Genomic DNA, 25,414 nt, shown 5'->3' on the forward strand with positions numbered 1-25,414 from the left:
CCATTTGCTTGTGGATGATACACTGTGGTGTTAAGATGTTAAATGCCACAAGCTTGTAACAACTCCTTCATTACCTGGGAATATGAATGTAACTCCCAAATCTGTGACCATTTTGTGTGGAAAGCCTAGCCTTGTGAATACAATCAATAAGGCTTCTGCTACTGTTTTAGTTTCAATGTCCTTTAAAGGGATGGCTTCTGGGAATTCAGTTGCACAATTGATAATTGTTAAAATGTATATTTATTCCCGCACCAGGTTGCTGTAGTGATGGGAGCTACAGTATCCGTGCCTGTCTTCAAGAATGCTTCAGTCACAAGTTGAATAGGTTGTAAAAATTCTTTTGATTTGTCTTGAGCCTTGCTCACCAGCTGACATTCTTGGCAAGACTTGCAAAAAAGCCCTAATATCCTTTCCCATATTGGACTAATAAAATTATGCCTATCTTTGGTTTTTCTGGGTTTTTCATGGACAAGATGTTGAAACTGCAATCTATATTTTCTTGGGATAACCAGCAGTTTATGTGTCTCACATTTAGCAGCACATTTTCACCTCTTTGACCTTAAACAAGAATTCTCTGTAGTTATTTCTTGGGAAGACATGTCAGTTTGTTGCCACAATTCCTGTAAAGAATCATCTTGCCTTAGTTCAGTTAATATTGAACAGAAGGAATCTTCTGTCTCAAAGTTTCAGATTCTTTCACCCTGGGCTCTGCCTGAATCTGTTTTGCTGACTTGTTACATTCTGTTTCCATCGCAATCACTCTAGCTCAGGGTGGCCAAACTATGACTCTCCAGATGCCCATGGACTACAATTCCCATGAGCCCATGCAGCATGTTGGTAGAGGCTGGTGGGAATTGTAATCCGTGGGCATCTGGAGAACTATGAAGATAGGTTTAGGGACTTGGGAATGTTCAGCCTGGAGAAAAGGAGGTTGAGAGCCCTCTTTAAGGGGCTCATGATAGCCCTCTTTAAGTATTTGAAAGGTTGTCATTTGGAGGAGGGCAGGATGCTGTTCCCGTTGGCTGCAGAGGAAAGGACACGCAGTAATGGGTTTAAACTACAAGTACAACGATATAGGCTAGATATCAGGAAAAAAATTTTCACAGTCAGAGGAGTTCAGCAGTGGAATAGGCTGCCTAAGGAGGTGGTGAGCTCCCCCTCACTGGTAGTCTTCAAGCAAAGGTTGGATACACACTTTTCTTGGATGCTTTAGGATGCTTTGGGCTGATCCTGCGTTAAGCAGGGGGTTGGACTAGATGGCCTGTATGGCCCCTTCCAACTCTATGATTCTATGATTCTATGATTCTAACTATAGTTTGGCTACCCTGTCTAGCTTCTAACCTAGTAGGCAATTCTGAAACCTGAATTTGAGGCCTACTCCTGGTCACCACGTTAACCAATTTAACTTACGAGGCCAAGTCATTCCCAAGGAGTATAGGAATTTCCAATTCTCACCACACTCCCTGGAATCCTTTGTATTAAATTGATTTCTGCCAGGTAAGTACCTTTGTACAGTTGTTATGGGGGGGGCAGGTTGGAAGATAGTCCTCATTTGCATTTTTTGAATACAGTCGTTCATGCCATTATGTTGAGATGCTTGGAGGCAGAAGTCAGGGGATGCACATGGAATTAGTTCAGATTACTTGTCACACTTGTCACACATCAGACTCAAATGGTTGCTGTGAGAGACGGGTAATCATCAATGTGAGGCCTAGTTCTTTGAATTCCACAGGGGGCTCTTATATCCCCCATGCTGGGAATTACTTCATTAATTTTTTAATGTTGATATTAAAGGTATATTTAAATTTGAATATCCCCCATGCTTTTCAATCTCAACCTAAATCCCTAGTTCTAGATATCCTTATCGAAATCCCCTGATGATGTGGTAGGATAAGTGTCTGGCTGCTGTGGTAAATTGGCTAAGGGTGAACAAATTTAAACAACCCTGAGAAGACTGTAATGCTGTTTGGGAAAATGGAGGTCTTAAATGCTTCCCATTGTAGATGGAGTTCAGCTGACCTTTGCTGAAGCAGTTAAGAGCCTTGAGTAGGGCTGCTAACCTCCAGGCAGGATTTTGTTGTTGTCAGCCATTCAGTCGTGTCTGATTCTTGATGATCCTATCGCATGGCTGCCGCCATGATCCGTGATCCTGCATCGCCTCCCTCAGCCATGCAGTGTCCATCCCAATTGCATCCAACCACTGTACTCTTTGTAGGCCTGGTTCCTTTTATCTGCTGACCAATCCTAGCATAATTGCTTTCTCCTCTTGAGTTGGATTGTATGATATGGCCAAAGTAAGTGAGCTGGAGTTTAGTGATTTTGCCTACCAATGATATATCCGACTTTATATGCTGTAGTATTTCCTTGTTTGTGACTTTTGCTGTCCATTGAACCCTCAGAAGCCTTCTCCAACACCAGAGTTCAAATGAACCGATTCTTCTTTTGACTGACTTTTTCATCGTCCAACTTTCACAGCCAATAAGTATCTATGGGAAATATGATATATCTAACTTATCTACGTTTGGTAGTCAAGCGTATGCCCTTGCTTTTCTGTGTTCAGTTCAAGCTCATTTCTGAGTGACTCAGAGCAATTTGACATTTTATTTCCATACTGCAATCACTACTCCACATCAATTTGTGATCCAAGAAAAATGAATTCTTAAATGCATCCAATCTCTTCAACATCAATTGTTATTGTGATATGCCTTTTTTTTGTAGTGGTCATTTTTTTTTGTCTTTTTAGTGTTTAAGAAAAGGCCAAATTTCTTACTTACTTCGTTGACCTTCGTAATCAACTGTTCTAGGCTTTCCTTCGTTTCTGACAAGAGGGTAGTGTCATCAGCATACCGAAGATTATTTATATTCCTTCCTCCAATCTTAATTCCAGTGCTTGATTCTTTCAGTTCAATCTTTCTCATCATGATCTCAGCATACAAGTTAAACAGGAAGGGGGGAAAGAATACAACCTTGGCACACTCCTTTCTCTGTTCTGAGTCAGTCAATGTCACCAAATGGTGTATCTACAAAGGCTTCTTGGTTTGCATAGAGGGACTGCATCAGTTCCATCAAATACACTGGTGGCTAAATAGCTATCACTATTACAAATGATTTCTGGGTGTCAGATCAATTTACCTGGAGAAAATGGCTGCTTTGGAAGGCGGACTCTATGGTATAATACTGCATTGGATCCCCTCCCCAAATCCCACCTTCCTCAGGTTCGACCCCATCCCATTCAGATCTCCAGGTACTTTGCAAAATGAAGCTGGCATTCCTAGGGTTATACTGGGTTATACTGGGAAAGCAGCCGGAGAAAAAAGGCTTTAGTCCAAAAGACAGCCCCTTACCTTAATACAAGTTATCTGGCCTCCTGGATCCAGATCACAGTAACAGTGCATTGTACCTTAGTCTCCTCTCAAAATCAATTTGGAAAATCCAGTTTGTGCAGAATGCTGCAGCTTGGCTCTTACTGAGAAATCGATGAAGCCTATGTGTGACCCCCATTCTGTAGTCACCCCACTGGCTGCCCATCTGTTACCAGGGTCAGTTTAAGGTATTGGCTATCACAAAGGCCTTCATGGCCTTGGAACCTCATGTCTATAAGACTGCCTCTCCTCCTACATTCTGCCACATCAGAGCAGGGACTCCAGCAAGTGCCAGCCAGCAAATGGGAAAAATCAACAACTGACCACATGCATGCCTTCTCTATTGCAGCCCTCACCTTACGGAATGGCCTTCATGAGGTGGTCAGAAACACTTCCAGTCTCTTGACTTTCCACACAGGCAATAGAGCTGCAAAGTTACTTGGATAAATTATTAGGGACTGTAGTCTGTACAATGGTGTACAATTGCTGAAACTAGGAGACTACTATTTAATATTACATCATTTAATGTGGCATGTTAATACTTTGCTTCTGGTCTGTGTGTAGATTTCTGATAGGCTCTGCATCCCTAGTCCTGTAATAAGTAATAAACTAATCGTTCTTGTTCATTTAATGTCTCTCTTATTTCAACTGTATTGACTCATTCTGTTGAATCTGCCTTGAATCCAGGTCCAAAAGGCAGACTGTAAATAATGTAAATAGATTAAAAATAAAATAAACACATCAAGCCTTATCTTGCAAGCTTTTTGCCCAGCAGCCTTTGTATAGGTCTTCCAAATAACTGACATCTGGCTTCCTTTGGTAACAGCATCTTTTTGTGTCAATTTGTATCCTGCTGCTGCACTAGCCCATTTGTAGCTTAGAGCATCTGCTTGGCATACAGAAGGTCCCAATTTCACTCCCTGACATCACCCGTCAAAAGAACCAGATAACATGCAGTATGAAAGACCTCGGACTGAAATCCTGTTAAGCCACTCCCATCTAAATAGAAGATGCCAACCCTCATGGACCAATAGTTTCAGTCAGTATTAGGTTATGCTCAAGTCAGAACTCTGGCTCTGGTCCAGGAAGCATTCTTGGCTTCTGCAAGAACTCTGGTTTCAATCTGCCTTCTGGATGGACTTTATTGAGTTGTCTTGAGGTTGCCTGTATCCCACAGGCCCTTCTTTTTGGCCCCCAACGTCCCCCTCTCTATGTCTGCTGAATACTTGGGAAGGAAAACGCAACTGGGCAATGTAAAAGAAACAAGCCGCTGTCTGCAGTGATTCTTAAAGAGAAGCCACACAGCAAGCTGTGTCACCCTTGTGTTCTAATTGACTAACTTTTCTTGAAGCCCCCCTCTCTTCTCGTTCTACAATATTTCATTTTATGGCACTTAGGCATTCAGATACCCGCTTGCCGTGGATGGAAAGTTTCCCAAACTACCTCACTCTTTCAAACAGAAAAAGCAAATAAGCCACAATTGCACCCTTTTATTACATATCAGTAGCAAACACAGAAGATGACTGTGCAGGGAGCCAAGAGCTACGAGTGACAGCAGTGAGCTGCCAAACCCTTACAAAAGGAAAACTGTGCATCTTCCCAACAGCGATGCTCTAATAAAGTCACGCGTACAAAAAAGAAATGAAAAAGTGCTGTGAATGCTGGAAAAGAAAAAGAGAACACATTCCATCTTTTGCCGCCATAGTAAGCATTCTGCTTATTAAACAAACGTGAAGACACTAGATAGAGCAGGGCACCCTAGAATTTTATTAAATGTTGTCATCTTTTGTGTTAGCGTTTTCCAGTGTTGAGAATAAAGTTCAGAATAAAGATTGTGTGCCCTTCAATCGCTTTTTGCTGGAAGCGTAATGACGAACGGCATTGCCCCTACTTTTGAAAAAGCCTTTTCCAGAGTTAAAAACAAACTTCCAATATTCTAGCTTGAAATAAAGAAAGTATTATAGATAAAATGTAAAGGTATCCCCTGTGCAAGCACCAGGTCATGTCTGACCCTTGGGGTGACGCCCTCTAGCGTTCTCTTGGCAGACTCAATATGCGGTGGTTTGCCATTCCCTTCCCCAGTCATTACCGTTTAACCCCCAGCAAGCTGGGTACTCATTTTACCGACCTCGAAAGGATGGAAGGCTGAGTCAACCTTGAGCCAGCTGCTGGGATTGAACTCCCAGCCTCATGGGCAGAGCTCTCAGACTGCATGTCTGCTGCCTTACCACTCTGCGCCACAAGAGGCTCTATGATTATAGATATCCACCCAGAAAACGTCCCAGGATTGATTTATTTTTATTACATCATCAGCGCATGAAACCAAATGCTGAATTCATACAGGAAGCTAAGGTTGCTGTGAGCGTTTCTGTTTTCCCAGTTTGAGAGCTGACAAGTGAGCAATGCATATTAACTTGGAAGACTTTAAATAATGATTGTCACACGTTGCAAAAGTCATCTTGCTAATGGTTTCGAAAAATGACACGACCAACGGGTGTTGTTCATTCTTGGAAAGTTGCTTTGGATGCCTGATGTTCTGTTGCATTAGGAAATACCAGGGATCCATTTAATTTTCGCTTCTCTGAAGCTCTCAGCCCCTTGAAAGGGGGAGGGACGGGGGGAGAGAGAGTCCAAGCTCTACATTTGTATAGATTCTGTAATGTCATGAGTTGTAGGGATGTGAGCTAATATCTGGACTTAACCCTCCATCCCCCAAGGCCATAGAACTGAGATACTGACCTAGTCTATGGTTGTTGGAAGGAACTGTGGAGCAGAGGAAAGTGGTCCTGAGTGTAGCTTCAGTTTCGCTGAAGTAGGGGCCAGCCACCCCAAGCTTGCCGCCACCACTAATTTTGGGAACCCAGTTGAGATTTATTTTTTGTATGGCAGAATTACACAACCAGTTTGGTGTAATGGTTAGGAGTGCGGACTTCTAATCTGGCATGCTGGGTTCGATTCTGCACCGGGTTCGATTCTGCTCACCACGGCACTGATAAAGCTGTTCTGACCGAGCAGTGATATCAGCGCTCTCTCAGCCTCACCCACCCCACAGGGTGTCTGTTGTGGGGAGAGGTAGGGAAGGCGACTGTAAGCCGCTTTGAGACTCCTTCGGGTAGAGAAAAGCAGCATATAAGAACCAACTCTTCTTCTTCTTCTTCAGTATGTAATCAAGTAGACACAGCAGTTACTCAGTCAGAAAAGGACACTCCATCCCTCCTAAATACTATCTAAATTTTCAATCCACTCAGTTCCCTCTGGGGAGAGTACAAAGAACTCTGTCACATGCCCCTGGAAAGCACAATGCTCACACTCCTATGACAGATTGGTGGACTGCACCACAATTGCATTCAGGACCTGATATTTTGCCCCATTTAAACAACAGGTCTGCTCAACTGCCAAAGCCTGTTTGGATTGTATTAGCCATCTTCCATACTTTACAGCAGGCCTCCTGTTAGCCTTTATCAAGTTATGTATGGAAATGGTTTCATCCATGTTTGCAACCTTTTATTTCCTAGATCAAAATGTTGTGATTGCAAGATTTGGGTAGATCTTATTGCCAGGTGTTAGGTCTTTGGTCTGGATAGGCCCATGTCAGCCAGGTCTTTGTGGATAGGCAGCTCTCTGTTTTCAGTGATCTTGCTATATTCACAAAGAAGGGCATCTTGCCTTCAGAGATGTAGGGGAGCAATGTGGCACAGTATGGGTAGGTTAGAGTGGGTTTAACACATCTGCTGATGGTTCTCTTTGTTGTGTTGAGTTAGATATCAGGTTTGTGGATGTGGGGGCTGAGTCATATCAAAGCACTATATTCTGCAGTAATATACACCAACCCCAAAGCTGAGCATCTAAGTGTTGTAGCAGATGCACCCCAAGTTGCACCATATAATTTTGGGAGAATGTTGTTTTGTGTGCGTATTCTAGCTGCCTCATTGGTAAGATGGCGTTTATAGCTCAAGATCCTGTCCAGGGTAATACATTCAAGTATCTAATGCCAAGATACTTGAATGTATGGTTGTGCATAAGTTGGGTGCCATTAAGGTGGACATTCAGTTCACAGTTGGTGGCCCAATGGTGGGAAATGATGTTGAGGGGCCTCAGAGCAAGTCAGGCTGAAGCTGCAAGCCACCTGCAAGGATGGAAGAAGATCTGCTGAGGCAACAACTCAAGAGAGCCTTCTCATGGCCCTGTCTGATGATGTCATCAGCAGCCTTGGGGAACAGGCTGCTTGTTTAAGGCAACCTAAATAATCTCTGGGAGATAAATCCAAACACTGGTTCAGCCTGTCTCCTTTAACTGTACAACATCCTCTGGATTTTTGTTGCTGTTATTATCTTTAATAAGCTATAAAGGCTGCATCAGACAAGAGGGGAAAGGAGGGGTGAAATGGCATCCCATAACAACGTGATATTACTTCCAGCTGTGTAACCAGAATTGATGTCACTGCATTGCATCAGTGGTTTCACTGATCCAAGTCTAATAGATTAAGCACTGCACCCTACTTGTCTTTCATGAACAAACAAGTTGGTCATGATGCCTGCATTCAACCAAGTGTGTTTTATGTTTATGCCACACAAGGTCCTAATTGACTTAACAGGTCTTCCCTAGAAATGTAACTAAAGCTTTAAAATCTTTTGGCCAAACCCTTTTGTTCCTGCCAATCTATTTAAACAAACTGTTGTGTACTTTTTTGGTGATCCTCCTACTTTCGTGTGCCATGCTTGGTGAGCTCCTTTCCATTTTATCTGAATGCATCTTTTTGCTTCTCTTGTTAAGGTGGTATCCCCTGCATTGTGGTTTGGGAGTAAGCTCCACTGTATCTCAATGGGGACCTACTTCTAAGTAAACATACATCAAATTAATCTTTACATCTTGCTGAGGCTGGCTGTGAAGTCATCTGCTTGTGCTTGTCTTTTGCCCTTTCATTTCTCTAGCCAATAATGTTTTTTTTTTCTTCCTGTAAAAGCTTTCCGGTTTCTGTAAATAATGGCTCTGCCTTTGGTAAGCATTACTGATTTTTCCACGGGTAGGTTGGAAAAGAAATGTCAGTTTCTGGGAGGAGAAGGAATCATGAGCAATCTCGGGGGTGAGGGGTAGGAGAGGGACATCTATGTAAAATTATCTAAACGGAACATTTTTTGAGAAGGAAGTTTGAGTCTGTCATTAATGAGATACCATTATGCAAGGTAGAATTTTGTAAACTGTTACGGAATGGATTGAAATGAGAACAGAGTCTCACTCTTCATGGCAACTGGGAGCATAATTTACACTTGACCTTATACTTGTTGAATTGAAAGTAAGCCATACCTATTTCAGTGGAATTTATTTTCTGCATTTAGGTCCAGGATATTATTGCAAGAAGCTCCAGGAAATGAATAGGGATATGTGGTGATCTTCCTTTGGTAGAATGGGAAGACTCTGGTAGTAACTAGTTTTCTAATTCACATCTGCCCCCCAAATCAATATATATTGGAGAATCAAAAGTTCACCTACCCTCCCTTACTTTTGGAGTGGCCTTGCACTTGTGTATGCATATTATAAGTAGATAGAATCTCTGGCACAGAATGGCAAATATTATGGATTGTTTCTCTTCAAAATCAGGCATGGAAAACCACAGGGGTCAGGTCAGTGTTCTACCAATTACATCTGATATAAAGGCATGAGATTGGGCTCCATGCATTGGGAGACATTGCCCGCCCCAAGATGCCTACAGTTGTCTTTGATTTGGAGTTAAGTTAATCTATACCATCTTTCAGAGTTGAGCACATTGAACAAACAGTAAAGCCACGCTCTTCTTGTGTGTCTTTGTTTTTGTATTATGTTTTTACTTTATGACCAGCCTTAATCTTAGGAAGGGTGTGTCAGAATAATTCCTGGAATGGCCAGGGAAATCGGATGCTTTCTGTATCCAAAGTCCTTCATGGATACAACATTTATTTGTTTTGCTTGGCTGCGTGCTGTTTCCTTTGTTGTAACAGCACATCTTCTCTAAACTGCTGTGTGTCAGGCCAGTTTGGTGGTGGTGATTTTTTCTTCTTCTTTTAAAAATCTGCTTTTTCAATGGAATATTAAGCAGCATTCACTTCAGGGCTTCACATTGACTATTTGTATTTCTATGATCATCTTTTTAAAAAGGGAAGTGCAATGGTTTCATTCTTAGAATTCTGCTAGAGTGGTACTGAAAAGCACAGATTTCTCTGCTAAAAAGATCACCCATAATTTCATGTCAGCCTATGACTTGCAAAAGGTGAGGACAGTTTAATATTTGAATAGTGGGCTCAGCAGGTCCTGTATCCATGACTCACTTTCAGCTTCGCCGTTTGTTCTGCTCTCATGCCTGCCAGAATGGAACATCAGTTCAGCTCTCTGTCTGCCCCCTGCCCACGTAGTTCAGGCTTATTAAAAAAAAATTGGAGGCAAAAACTGCACAGGGAAAGTGAAAGTACCTGTGAGTAATGATGTAGCAAAATATGTTAAACTTTTCAGTCTGTGTTTCATAGAAAGCTTACAGAAAACAAAAGTTACATTTGTATTGAACATAAGAAGGGCCCAATCAAATTAGCTCCTCTGCTCTTAAAAACAGGTGCAAGAAGGTATAAAGTCGCTTGTGTTTTCATTCTTCCAGAGCAGAATACCATTATATCCTCCCATAATGTTAGGATTAATCAATTTTAAAGGCAGCAGAGTATTATTTGTATTTTAATCTATTTTATGCTAAAAATTATCATTTGGTTTTTCCCTTACTGCTATTACAGCAATTTTCCACTGTGTGAGGAAGATCTCTGGGTTTATACGGTGGTGGTTGGTCAATACGCAAGTGGCCTTCAAGGTAGAAGAACACTCTACTTAGATATGTTGCAGAAACTTCTTCCTCACAAGACTAGGCAAAATCTAGTAAGTGGTAATATTGATCATTTTATTGGATTATTGTGACAGTCAGATTACATTTCCAATATAGTTCTATTCTCTGTTTTCTGACTTTTGGACTAGACTCGGTCCTTGGTCCTCCCAGCAAATTAGAGCTGCAGAGTAACGGAGCGTTCTGAAAATATGTTGTTATTAGTTACCTTGGTGGATGAAACACAGATCCAGACTCAGCACTTTGAGGTTTAAAATATACAGTATTTACTGCATGATTATTTACAGAACATATATCATATTCATCGGCTTCAGTCTCCTTACTGAAGCAGAGTACAAACGCTTAAAAGATACAAAGAATACAAATACAAAGAATACAAAGAAAATACATTACAAGCCCCTAAGGCTGGTTCAAGCAGACTATATGCCTACCTATCAGCAGATGGAGAGAGAGCTAAACCTAATGGAGTCTGCTTGCTTGCTTCTGCAAAGGACACACTGATCTGTTCTTTCTCTTCCTGAAGAAACAGGAAGTGGGTGGGAGCCCAGCTTAAACAAAGAGATCTCCCAGGAATGTGGTTTGATTCTTCCACTGACCATTAAATGCACTAATGAGAACAATGGTGCACCTCAACTGCTTAAATAGCTTAACAACAGCCATTCAAGGCTGACTTTGCCAAATTACTTGCTGACTGAAATTCCAACATTTTCCTACTGTAATCACCCTTTAAGTAGGTTAGGCAGTAGACATTTGAGAACCTTGGCCTTCCAGCTTCTTGAACTTTTTGAACCTCTACACCAAGCTTGAACGTCTACACCAAGCTGGCTAATCTAATTGCCCAACATTTAAACCACTGAGTATCCCAAATAAATGCTTTATTCATATACGGGTTTTAAAAATAATTGTAAACAGCAAAAATTATGAGATTGTAGTTTAAGTTAGCTGTATGTATGTCTTCAATTGAGTGTGTCAGTTTTAATTTATATCCCTCCTCATTCCCAAAGCTCTGATGCCCCAGCAACATCAATTCACTCTTAAACAGTAAAATATGCAGATAACAGGTACAAGCATATTGCCGCATCACTATTTTTATCTTGATTTTTCTATTGTGAAACCACACAAGTTTATTTTAATTTTTGTGGCTAGTTGAATTTTTCCATGAGATTACTCCGGAAAGAGAACTGCCGTCATGCTCTTCTCTGTGGATAATGCTTTTTCATTCCTTTGGTTCCTTATGGATGTGACCTTTTGGAAGTAACACTGTATTTTGGATTAAGTGGTGGAGAGACTGCTGTGAGGAGACCCATTTGTATTTGGGTTAAAAATGTTGAAATATGCATGATCTATATTATGTTTCTAAAACATATGAAGAATAACCTACAGGGAGCATTGGAGGAGATGTGAATTTAGCATAGCTAGAAAAGAACTTTGTCCACTTCATGAGAAGGAAGGACTCCCTGGAGAAGAGCCTAATGCTGGGAGCGATTGAGGGCAAAAGAAGAAGGCTGGAGACTACAGATAATGAGGTGCCTGGATGGAGTCACTGAAGCAGTTGGGGTGAGCTTAAATGGGGAATGGTAGAGGACAGGAAGGCCTGGAGGTTCATTGTCCATGGGGTCTCAATGGGTTGGACACGACTTCGCAACTAACAACAACAACAAAGAATAAGAATAATCTCCTCCAATGTCCTGGTTGGTTTAATAGGAGATTTTCTACTCCATTGAGCACAGTTCTCCTTGCTTGCCTCAACAGACAGAATAAATTCAGAAGAAACTTTTTTGTAAAGCATCTTAGTGTCCTGCACCTCTTTGCTGCATATTTAAACTCTTCTAATAGGGTTCTGAGCCCAGCATGGGTATTCAGTCTGCAAAATAAGACCACTTTTGATAAGCAAAGAAGAAGAAAGAGAAAATGCCTGTTTTCTGCAATACTCTGAATAACTACCTACTGGATAGGCTTACTGAAGGCAACTCCCTGATTTGGAAGGAGAGAATGAAAAACCACTTGCTTGAGACATGATTGTGACATTCCAGTAGAGATCCATGACCAGGGAATGACAAGCAGCCAAGACAAAGGACCTAGGATTCTGATAATGAGAAGGGAAGAGCAACCCTGGTTGACTGACAAAGAGTTGTTAAGGATGATTCAAATGCGAACCACAAAAGCAATCTGATTGGAATTAGAATGGCTGTATGTTCATTCCCTTCTGAAAAGCCAACTCTATTGGCAAAAAAGTCTTTTTATCATTAAAATGCCAGAGAAAGGGAACTTGCATGATCACTTAGGCAACATGGCTTAGTCTAACGGGATAGTTCAGAAGTGCTGGGAAAGAAATCTGAGAACAGGATTTAGTTGTGTTCATTTTAATAAATTTGCCAAAGGTTTATGAAAATACTGTGTCTCAAACTGAAGCACAAGGTACACTGTGTCTAACTGAAGTAATCAACCAACATGAAGAGGCATATTTTTATTTATTATTTATTTATTATTTGGATTTATATAACTGCTGCTCTCAGCGAACTTGCTTTCAGCAGTTTACAGATATGTAAAATACAGATCCAATCCATAAAACAACATCAACAATATAAAATATAACTCTAAAACTCCACAATATTACAGATGGCTGTAATAATTAACAACCAAACTCATTCCCCACACAGAGACCAACTGGGCCAGTCTAAAATCAGGCAGATCTCAAAATATGGCGATGTTATCAGAAGGTGTTGATCACCTCACGGCTCAGGCACAGTCTAATATCAGCCCCCAAACCCCTATAGGCATAATCAGTTTGAGGACTGCAATAATAAAACTGAACAAGTAGCTTTAAACATAAGCAACAAAAGCAACAAAATTTGCCACTCACGTGAAAAATAAGGGCACTTTAAAAAGAACTGTGCTTCTAAGCCTTTCTAAAACAGACAAAAAGGAAAAAAAAATTAACAGCCACCGTTAAAGAAATGTCTTAAAGTGACCCAAGGTGAAACCCAAAGTATGATATGCTATTTGGACAGGGGATGTACAAAACATATGCAGATGTGCAGATATCCAATAGGGAGCATTGGAGGAGATGTGTATTTAGCATAGCTAGAATAAGAACTAAACGTGGCAAATGGCAGATCTGTGGTTGAAGAAGTTCAGGAACTGTAATATTCAGATGGCCAAATGTGAGAGGTTCTCATTAAAGAATGCTAATCCCTGCTTCCAGATGCCGTCAGCCCGGCCCTGGCCCCAAAAGATAGGCCCTTGTTTGCCCCGTGGCATGGGAACACGGATTCTTCCGCTGTTCCCTTCCCTGCTACGGGTGTCATTGGGGCCTATCTCAGGCCAGGCCCATGTGGAGGGGGAAGAGTCAGGTTTTCCAGGCTCAGCTCCTCTCCCACCTACTGCATAGCAGAAGGGACAAAAAAATGTCCCAATCAGCTCCATGGCACTTTGCAGTGACTGGGGCATTTTTTGTTCATTCGTTTGTTTTCACGAACGTGGGATTGCATTGTAATAATGCAGAACAACAGACAATTAGTTAGGTCTCTCTCCTTTTTTTCTATACAAAGTTATTTCCCTTCCAAAATTTTATTCTTTTAAACACCTTAGCGCTTGCTCCTTTTTGCACATTTAAACTCTGCCAACATTACAGGCTTCCCTTTTAAATGGCTCTGGGATTCAGTTTATAGTATTTGTGAGTTGATAATTATGTGTGTGTTTTTTAAGGTGGCTCATGAAATGGCTTGGGACCACTATCGGTTCACTTGGAATCAGTTGAAAGCACTGATGTTCAGCTGGATCCAGGCTAGAAAATCATTTTCACAGAAGGCAGTAGTGACTTTTGAGGAAGCTTGTGCTGCTCATGAGACAGAAATCATGTTGGCTAATAATAGAAGAAAACAACAGGAAATATGCGCGGATCTCAAAGAAAAGGTAGGCTCAGTTACATAACCACACATCAATCTGTGTTGCTAATTGTATCCTGGTTTGTTCAATATTTGCCTGAAGAAAAAAAATCTTAAGACTAAGCATTTATATGGGCTCCCCCCCCCCTGAAATGGATACAGATTGCTTTATACTCTTGGCTGCTAATTCTTCTACACAGCAGTTTTAGATTGCATGCTTTTGGGTAAAAGAAAATCCTTGATCTCAACCAGGGCCAGAGCTTTCTCCATTCTGGCCCCCGCCTGGTGGAATGAGCTCCCAGATGAGATCAGGGCCCTGATAGAACCTAAACAGTTTGACAGGGCCTGCAAAAGGGAGCTCCTCCGCCAGGCATTTGGTTGGGGTCGACCTAAACCAACAATTCCAATTGGCCCCCTAGTCCCCCCCCTACTACGACTGCTACGAATCGGGCCAACATATTGGGTCTCAGTAAGAGTTGTGCTGAAGCTCCTTGTAGTTCCACCATTCCTTAATGTTTTTGTTATTATGTTTATGTTATTGTTGTTATTCACCTTGTTGTTCTAGAAATGATGTTACCTGTATCCATGTAAACTGCCCTGAGCTTCGGGGAGGGTGGTATATAAATAAATACATACATACATACATACATACATACATACATTTGATTTGCTTGAAGATTTGCATACAATTTACTTTTAATTTTCTCTCTAGTATGTTTGAGACTTTTTATTAATGGACCTCTTTTGCTTCAGTTGAACTCACACCTGTGAAATCATGTGCATGAATGTGTTTCCTCTTGCTAAAATATTCTTACTTTTGCTTCTTAATCGACCCCTGTGATACTTTATTTTAGAATAGCACTTCCTGGCCTATGTTCACTTATCTTCCTACCCAGCCCAAATATCAAGGGGGCTGGAATAATGAAGTTGTCAAGTGAAAGAGGGAAAAGGTAATACGAAGTATTTGTGTATTGGTTCCAGAATTAACCTTAGGTGTGTAAAATGTACTCAAAGAATGACTGGAATTGCATATTAATCTTGGGGATAAATAGGTAGACTATTGGGAGGGGCAGTATGGTGGGGAAGAGAAGGGGAAGGGGTATATGCCGACCGAGCCCACTTCCCTCCTTCAGAGGCAAGATTTTCCCTCTGTTTTTCTCTCCCTTTCTAACTGAGCAGTTCTATTTGTCAATTTTCTTCTTTTCTGATCTTTTTTAAAAGCACAATGCTGGTTACGTTACAACATGATTTTCCCCAGTATAATATAGCTACCCTATAACATAGCAACTAAGCAGGCAGCAAGGTTTTATGTAGCCTTGTCTGTGCAGTTATGCATCCATGAAGTTATTTTCGGTTCTTCATACCCCTCTTTACTTCTTGTACAGCTACCAGTGTGTTTTCTTTTTTTTTTTACAATGTTATGATGTTATAACATTATTGCATATGCAAAAAAAGAAGTTACCATTGCTGTTCCCCTGAATACAGGTTTTTTTGCAGCATTACAAAGTTATATCATCACTGCACATGTGCACAACAGAAAAAAGGGGGTTCAATTGCTAATGAAGTACATGTCAACAGGGCCATAAAGAAAGTGCAGAACACGTAGGGAGGGTCAGATCTGAAATTTTTAAAGAAATCCCTGAAATAAATGCCTTTTTGCTGAAGGGGTGCCTCAAATTCAGAGCATCAGACAAGCACTTAACTCACCAAGAAACAGCAGCAACATGCAGGTGCGGGAAAGGTCTCAGTCAGTATTAGACTCTACCCAGTTAGGGCTGAAGTCAGATTCAGCTCTCAAGTCTTTCTCTGCTCAACTGGTGCTAACCAATTAAAAGCCTTGGAGCAGCTCTCTGGCTTTGTGAGGAATAAGATGTTCTCTACGCCCTCCTCCCTCTGCACTTCCTTGCAACCCACACGGGTATATGATCACAAACTATTAGGTTCACATGTACATACATTACATCATCACATTAAATCCTATTACAGGAGAAGCCAATATAGTAGGCACTCTGGTGATATATTGAAAACACAAATTCAGATTAATACAGGGTAAAAGGACAGAAGCATTTACTAAAGCATCCAGAAATCTTGCCAGGACAAAGTATGTTTACTGGCTGTCTATTGATTCTGGCTGATCATGCATTTGGCAACTGCAAGACTCTTCTTCTGCACAGAGGTCATATTTTTCAAATGAATGCCATCTTTAGATTTCACCCTGTGACTGACTGCACTTCTAAATCTTATAAGTGGTGCATAAACTGATAATGGATTCTAAAGGGTTAATTCTCCCTTTCCCTTGCACGAGGCTCCACTTGGGGGCAAAGAAACTGCAATCGCCTGTGGGAAATAAAGCCTATATTACATATTTGGGACTGCACTTCAAGATATATATCAAAAAGTTATGTTCCATTATGGTGGACAAGTGTTTAAATCCTTTAATGCAGTGGTCCCCAACTGCTGGTCCAGGGACTGGGATCGGTCCGTGGATCAGTTGGTACTGGGCCGCGGCTCCTCCTCATCCACCTCCCCAGCTGCTGCCTCGGGGGCTGCCCTGCCACTCTGCTGCCGGCTCACGTTTGGTGCTCTCCAGCAGCCGCCGTGGCTGGGGCTTCCCCTCGGCGTGGCACTGCGCAGCTGCTGCTGGCAGTGCCCCCCAGCGGGTGGAAGTCGGGGGAAAGCAAGCCGGCGGGAAAGCAAGTGGAGCAGGGGCTCAGGCACCGGTGGTGTCCCTCAGCAAAAGACTACACCTCCCCGGGCCTCAGTAGAATTGCCAAGTGTTGACCAGTTCCCGGTCATAAAATGGTTGGTGACCACTGCTTTAATCTATTCCATGTAAGTTGTGGAACTGCAGCTTTGCCAGTGAAAAACTTTGCCTAGAGCAGACTTTTTCAAGCTTTTGACCACATAGAAGCCCCTGAAATAATTTTTCAGACTTTGAGGAACCCTGGAATTAATGTCAGCTGGCCACACCCCCTGCCATGCCCCCCCAAGTGACATCATTGTACACACCCTTAGCCCTCCTTTTGCTCCCTCCCTCCACCTTTATTACTATTGTGGCAGCTCTGCCTCAAATAGTCCGAAAAGAAGAGTAGGAGCTGAGAAGACAGCCCATACCACGCCATTTCAGAGCTCACACAGACCCCCTTCAGAACTCCTGAGGACCCCTGGTTGGGAATCCTAGGCGTAGAGTATTAAGAAAAGTTCTTAAAAGAATGAGTTCAACTTGGCCAAGTGTAGTTCACTTTCAGTAGACACAAATAGACAGGAAACTCACAGCCTTCTCTCTGGTCAGAGGGAGGGAGAGGTAAAATGGTTTGTTGTTAAATGCTGAGTTTATTTTTGGTGTAGACAGGCCAGCTTCTTAATGAGGTTTGTAGGCTTCATCCATAAGCCTGGTGGAATGCAGAGACCAAGCTGCAAGGACATAGATTCCTGGTCCACTTAACAAATTTAAAACAGATTAAAATATACAGATTGCCACTTTAAAAACATCCAGATTTCAAACTCGTAGAATCAGCAAACTTGGAAGAAAAAAAAATCATCCTTTACCTCTGGAATAAAGATGGTCTTATCTTTCATCCTAAATGTAGCCATTAAAAGCACCCTTGTCACCCACTCTGGCAAGCCAGACTTGAGGTCCAGAACCACCATGAAAAAGACCCCTGATTCCACTGTAGCTATATAGAACATCATAAGAGAGGGTACTACTAGGAGGAGGCTGTCTGAAGAGTGGTAAGTGGCACAAGAGAATATACTGGGACATGCAGTTTTATAGGGCTCTAGTCTAAGGTGACCAGAGTGTCCCACTTTTGGAGGGACATCTGGGGTTACCTGGCAAATTGTACTTATGTTGAAATTAAAAAACATATATTACAATACTATTTTTGCGTTCTATGCATTCTATGAAACTTTTTTTTGCTCCATATAGACCCCCCCCCCCCCGGTCAATGATGTCCTGCTTTACCAATGTTAAAATCTGGCCACCTTACTGTAGTCTAAGGCTGTTAAGGTAACGAGCAAGGTTTTGCCTAAAAACAAAAGAGGTAGCCTGTGTAGTTGATGTTGCACTGTTCTGAGCAGCTGACCCAGATTGCTGCTACAGTCTTAGGGCTGCCACTTAATTGGTAATGATAGGGGACCTCTTGGTGAGGTTCTCTGTGAAGCTCATTGTAGCAGCAGGGAGAAACTTGGAGAGGGAAGGTGGAAACAGCATGTAGATACTTCCTGGTTTCAGAATAGGAAGCGACATCATGACAGTCTAGGAATCTATGGAAAACCATAATGTTTTTTTTTAATTCCTGAAATTCATAACGTCAATTTCTGTTTTGAAGTATAAAGTGATGTCATTACACTTTACAATCTCTAAACAGTAAGTGACATCTCCACTCTCCACAGAGCTCCCAGGGATTGGTAGCTGAGTCTGGCATACCTACACATTCTGCACCAATTGAAGTTTCTGGGACATCTTCAAAGGCAGCCCTGTGTAGAAAGCACTTTAGTCTAGTCTGGAAGTTCTGGTAGCACAGATCGGCAGAATCTAGATAAGGCGTCAGGTTACAACCTAGATTAATTAAAGGAAGGTGCTTCTAGAAACAACAATGATCTATTTATCTATTAACAAGACATGCTTAACTTTATCTACCACAGAAACCTTAATTGCATCAGCCAGATATTCTACCTTATCATGGAGTCATGAACTCCATAGTGTCTGGATTACAGCTTGTTTACCTTAAACTACTTTACCACAGTCTCAAATAATAGTCCCAGGAATTTCACAGCTACTTCCAGAGCATTGAACAATGAGATACAAAGCATAGTAGTAACAACCCACTACTTGAACAGGAGGGCACCAAGGAGCAGCTCTGTCAAAAACACCCCTCAAACTAGAATTTGAAGCTAATATCAAGGCCTCTACATAACTGCTGCCTAATCCCCAGATAAAATACTGGATCCGTTAATCCCTGGGGCTCGATCACCCAGCCACTTGCAGAAGTAGGCATGTGTCATAATCTTCAGTTTCAGCAAGTAATGTTCTGACAGTCGCACAGGCTACAGTGTCAACTGTCTTACTAGGTCATCCCCTCATACGACCCCTCTTATCTGTCAGACCCAGTGCAATCAAGGCAGTCCCATGTTTGCCATGAAGTCCTGAGCTGGACCAGTCAAGGAGGCCTTGGCATGTCATAGACCAGGGGTAGTCAAACTGCAGCCCTCCAGATGTCCATGGACTATAATTCCCATGAGCCCCTGCCAGCAAATGCTGGCAGGGGCTCATGGGAATTGTAGTCCATGGACATCTGGAGGGCCACAGTTTGACGACTTCTGTCATAGTACAAGATTTTGGATCCAGAGTGCAATCTCCGCAATCAGCTCTGTCAGCTTAGCCAGGGCTACTGTGGACAAACTAGAATGGCATACCAGGACTATCTCTAGCCTGCTCCTGGAATCAAATACGAGGTACTAAGAAGCACAAGTGGTCATTGACTGCACCTGCAACTTATAAAAGGAGAAGCATTCTGAAAGGACAGTTGGCACACCCCTCTCCATACCCCACTTCAGCATTGATGAAAGACCGTGCACTCGACTGGGACTTAGACAAAGTGCTATTTGAGATGTCTGAGTCCTCCTGTCAGGTTTTGGTCACATAAGCCAAGTCAACACCTTCATTTCTGATCAAATCACATACCTGGGAGATCTCATGTGTACATTAAACTTCATCAAGGTTAAAATGGAGGACAGAGTCCTTCAGTTCTCATCCCTGTGAATGGGATGGAGATTGTGAACATCCTTTGTAAAATCATAGTTAAGAGCAACTGTGGGAATACAGTAGAACACAAATAAAAGAGATATATCATACATTATTTTAAATGGTAAAGGAGTATAATAGCTTTATTAGTCATCTAGTGTACTGGGAAGTCAATATTCAGAAATAGCAACATAGTATTGATCACAATCCGCTAACATCTGCCAAAAATGCACATTTGAACCCCATTTCCTCAATTCTTTGTCCTGTGGGGTTAACCATTAAAGATTTAGTTCTGTATGTGACTAAATAAGGCAAGAGTAATAAATAATTTTTTCCTGAATGATTGTTAAGAGAGTTATGCAGCCAAATTGGTCCTCTGCTGCAGGTGCATCACGGGGTGTCTTTTTGAATCCTTCAAGTATTTTTTTATCCTACTTTGCAATGAAGCTGCTGTCTGGAGAAGGGAATTGAAAGTGATGTGGCATGCATGTAAGTAGGTTTCCAGGATTGCTTTCACTTTCCCCTGCAAGATAACTATGAATAACAACTTTTATTTATGAATGATGGCAGGTGAATGCACACAAATTGCTTTTGTCTTGACTATGTGTCCAAATGCTTCATTAAAATTGGAGCTGGATAGAATTGCTTAATTCAGAGCGATGTGACTGATTTCATTTTATATAAGCATGTAAGAAACCTGTTGGATCAGAACAGAGGTCCATCTGGTCTTGCCAGTCAGATGACCTTGAGAAACCTACAACCTGCGTAAAACTAAGAGATTTTTTCATATGTTTGCCCAACTCACCTTATTAATAAGTACTTATGAGTGCTTTGTAGAAACCTGTTAATTAAAAAAGAAAAGTTGGTACTTATGTGCCGCTTTTCTCTAACAGGAGTTTCAAAGTGGCTTACAATTGCCTTCTCTTTCCTCTCCCCACAACAGACACTCTGTGAGGTGGGTGAGGCTGAGAGAGCCCTGATATTCCTGCTCGGTCAGAACAGTTTTATCAGTACTGTGGCAAGCCCAAGGTCACCCAGCTGGTTGCATATGGGGCAGCGTGGAATCAAACCCAGCTCACCAGATTAGAAGCCTGCACTTCTAACTCCACATTAGAAGTCCACACCAAGCTGCCTCAAGTACTGAGTTCAGGTTTTCTACAGTCTCCCTGGGATCAGGTGGAATCGCAAAATAGAGCTGTCATCCTGATATTATTGACAACCCAGCCCAAATCTTCAGATGGTCTACATAGTTGTTTCATGTAGATGTTAAAGAACACAGGGGACAAGCTGTCCTACCACACTACCTTCTGAAATCTACTTTCCAGGTAGGACCAGAACCACCATAGAACAGTTTCTCTCAGATAGATGGTCCAGAAAGGCACTCACTGGGAGAAAACCATCCCTCCTCCCTGTGGACATTTCCCCCCCTACCTGTTCCAAAGAAGCATTAAAATAAAACTGTATGTAGCAGATAATTTTTAAAAATCCTATAATTACTAGTAACCTACCTGATTATATTAATTTTATTTAAATTCATTCATTAAATCACACAAAGTAAAGAAGACTGGGAAGGCCAAACAGCAAAAACTTATAAAATACTCCCTATATACACCAAGGCTCCATCTAGTGGTGCTATTTTCTAAACCATTTAAAAGGTACTTAATTACTACTTTATAATGCATCTTCAATCAATCCCTGGCAAGAGATAAAACAAAAAATATTTATAAAATAAAATACCTAAGATACAACACCTTAGACAATGTAATGTACAAACAAACTACAGGGCATTTGGATTACCCAAATAGTTTAAATTTATACATATTATAAAATTATAATTATGATTATTTACCTGGAATAAAATTAATACAACTCAAATAAACAAAAACTCAAATAAATACAAAAGAAAGCACACAGGCAGAATTAAACTTCTTATCGTTGGAGGAGTTTAACACAGCCTGATTAAATCCTCCAAAGAGACAAACTAAACTAGACTAAAATAAACCAGTTGTCTAACTCTTTATATATCTCGCCCCTCTGTTATTTAATTAACGAAGGAAGTAGAGAGGGAGGAAAAAAGAAAATGGCTAAAACTGCCAATAAAACTAAAAAACAAGGCCTTAAGTGAATTAAGCAACACAGTGGGAAATAAAAGCAGATATAATAAGCCCAAACTAAAAAATAAAGCAATAAAAGCTCTGAATACTGAGCACAACTTTGATTTCCCACAGTATCGCACACTAAAGCAGAAATCCATCCAGAAAGATATCATGATCAGTAGTACTGAAAGCTGCTTTGAAGTCCAGAGGAATCCACAGAGTCACATCCTGTCTGTCCCTCTAGATCAGTGGTTCCCAACCTGCGGTTTGGGACCCCTTTGGGGATCGAACTACCCTTTCACAGGTGTTGCGGCAGGGCAAGCAGCTTGGCCAGGGGGGCGCCATCTACACAACAGCCTTGTGGGGTAAATTGAGATACAGTGTTCGTCTGCCTGGAGCAGCGGAAAACAGCAAGATCGGCATGGTGGGACGAGAGGCAGAACTGAACTGAGAAACCCTGGGGAAAAAACCAATTTATATACAATCATGAACAATGGATCTTCATGGCATTGGTCAGTTTTGGTTTGATTTCTGTGAAAGAACACTTGCATAATTTTATGGCTGGGGGTCACCACAACATGAGGAACTGTATTAAAGGGTCACGGGATTAGGGAGGTTGAGAACCATTGCTCTAGAGAAAATCAACAGAGTTATACACATTCTCAAACTCTAGAATAGTGCTTCCCAAAGTGGGCAATATGCCCCCGCTGGGGGTAGTGGAAGGATCCAGGGAAGCCAGTGAGGAATTTTGGGGCAGTAGAGGGACAGTGAGGAATTTTGAGCTACTCACTGTTCCCTTAGAACTCTCAGCCCCATCTACCCTCACAAGATACTTGTTGTAGTGAGAAAAGAATGTGATTGTAGCAGCTTTAAGACTCCTTAAGGTAGAGTAAAGTGAAGGGATATAAAAACTAGCTCTTCTTTGGTTCTTGGTGAAAGTCAGCCTCCAGAGTGACCAAGGCTATTTTAGTTTCACATCCAGGCTGAAACCCAGTTTGGAAAGGATCTAAACTATTTGCCTCCCCTAAGAAAGCTTGCAGTTTTCCAGCCACCCCCTTTGTGCAATTATCATGCTCAAAGATGGAACTTGTAAGACTGGGAGCAATTTTATCAAGTCATTTACGCATGCCAGAGGTCAACCAAGGCATCGACAGGACCACCAGCCATATCAACAAGAAAATTCCTTGGAGCCATTCTGATTCATCTGGCTCTGAGGACAGATCATTTTAATGGATCCCTTACTCCTGCAGAATTTTGGCATTCCTGTAAATCTAAGCCTAAATAAGGAGTGATCTGTCCATGACAAAGGAACCATCATCAGTTACTCAACCCTCAGATCTGATTCCTCTTGTCCAGAACAAAATGCCAGATCAAGACTGTGACCTACATAATTTGTAGGACCAGTAATTACATGAGAAAGGCCTGTAGTTATCATAGAGGCCATGTAACTTCTAATGTAGAACAATCATTTCTGAAAAACCGGCTTGGTTATGGTGAACAATGTAAAACCTGTGATTAAATGCGTGCTACGGGAGCAGGCAAACCCTGAGAGCTTATAAAATATTACTTAATAAATAAAAGTAATAAGGTGGTTTGGTTACATGCCTAAAATTTACTAAGAGGACCTGCTTGTCAAGAGGGAAGGATTAGAACAGCACCACTTTAATGGAATTCAAACTAAAGAAATGATTGGATACATCCTTAATTCAAGATAACTTGCAGTAGAATTCAGGACAAGCTTGTAATGAAACTAAATTCCTCTAAGGATAAATTGTGTAATACCTTGAGAAGCAAAACTAAAGTAAATTAACATGACCATATGGCATCCCTCTAGATTACAGAATTGAGAGCTGGAAACTATCTATAAAATACCTTTCAGTATGCAGCATAGTAGAAGAAAAAGAGGAGCTGTGTTTGAGACTCAAAGCAGTTCACAATCGCCTTCTCTTCCTCTCTCCACAATAGACATCTTGTGAAGTAGGGGATTGAGGGAGTTCTGCAAGAACTTTGACTGGCCCAAGGTCCTCCAACAGGCTTCCTGTGGAGGTGTGGGGAATCAGTTCTCCAGATTAGAGTTTGCTGCTCTTAACCACTACACCATGCTGTCATGGTAATCCCTCTCCACCTTTGCCAGTCTAGGCTTGTGCGCTTTGGCCACTGAAGGGGCCGTTAGAGCCCGAAGCAGCCAGCATCGTGGCGCCGGGGGAGGAGCGGTGTTGGCGCCAGCATGCCAGTCAGTGCATGCACACAGACGCAGAACTCTGCCCCTGTGTGCAGGTGCTGGGTCGCCACTTCCCCCCCCCCATGGCACTGAACAGCTGCTTTGGCAGCTGAAGCGCACAAGCCTACTTGCCACCTTTGAAGAGCAGAAATGCAACAGGACTGTTAATATGTCCATGTTATCAAAATATCTCTCTTTTGCTTTCTACTTGATGAGATTTCTGAAGAGATGCAGAGTTGGCCAAACTGTGGCTCTTCAGATGTCCATTGACATCAGGGCCCCTGACACACCTGGCCTAATGGAAGGACCTAGAATGGCACCAAGTTGTCAGAGTCTCCTCTTGAACCTGCAATATGATGTTTTTTCTGCTTATCAGTCTTTATTGCATCATTCAAAGAAAAGAAAACATAGCAACAATACAAAGCACAATGAAAATGTCCAACTAGATAAAATGTTAAAAATAATAAAATAATAAAGAATTGGATATTTTACCGAAATTATTAAAATACCAAGTAACTATTAAAATATGTGATAGATTTTATTTTCCTGGGCTCCAAGATCACTGCAGATGGGGACTGCAGCAAAGAAATTAAAAGACGCTTGCTCCTGTGGAGGAAAGCTATGGCAAATCTAGACAGCATCCTAAAAAGCAGAGACATCACCCTGCCAACAAAAGTGCGTTTAGTCAAGGCTATGGTATTCCCAGTTGCAATGTATGGCTGCGAAAGTTGGATCATAAGGAAGGCCGAGTGTCAAAGAATTGAAGCTTTTGAACTCTGGTGCTGGAGAAGACTCTTGCGAGTCCCTTGGACTGCAAGGCGAACAAACCGGTTAGTCCTAGAGGAGATCAACCCTGACTGCTCTTTAGAAGGCCAGATCCTGAAGATGAAACTCAAATACTTTGGCCACCTCATGAGAAGGAAGGACTCCCTGGAGAAGAGCCTAATGCTGGGAGCAATCGAGGGCAAAAGAAGAAGGGGACGACAGAGAATGAGGTGGCTGGATGGAGTCACTGAAGCAGTAGGTGCAAACTTAAATGGACTCCGGGGAATGGTAGAGGACAGGAAGGCCTGGAGGATCATTGTCCATGGGGTTGTGATGGGTCGGATACGACTTCGCACATAACAACAACAATTCAGGAAACCCTTCCAGGGCTGTCAAGAAACACCAGGGGTTCATGAAATCCTGGTTGAGAAAGCCTGCCTTGAGCATATGTGCTCCGTCCTGTCCTGATAAAAGGCTATAG

The 25,414-nt window shown here is 41.9% G+C and overlaps 1 protein-coding gene across 4 annotated transcripts in view; it reads left to right on the forward strand.

Moving 5' to 3' along the window:
* CCDC148 (coiled-coil domain containing 148) overlaps positions 1-25,414 on the forward strand; it is a 171,744-nt gene that overhangs the window by 67,610 nt on the left and 78,720 nt on the right. For all 4 annotated transcript variants that reach the window (XM_077319991.1, XM_077319993.1, XM_077319994.1 and 1 more), the window contains exons 9-10: positions 10,115-10,253; positions 13,927-14,133. In XM_077319991.1, coding sequence (XP_077176106.1) covers positions 10,115-10,253; positions 13,927-14,133 — 346 coding nt within the window. The remainder of the gene's footprint in view (positions 1-10,114; positions 10,254-13,926; positions 14,134-25,414) is intronic.

Source organism: Paroedura picta, chromosome 2 (assembly GCF_049243985.1).
Source record: "Paroedura picta isolate Pp20150507F chromosome 2, Ppicta_v3.0, whole genome shotgun sequence".
NCBI classification, from domain to species: Eukaryota; Metazoa; Chordata; class Lepidosauria; order Squamata; family Gekkonidae; genus Paroedura; species Paroedura picta.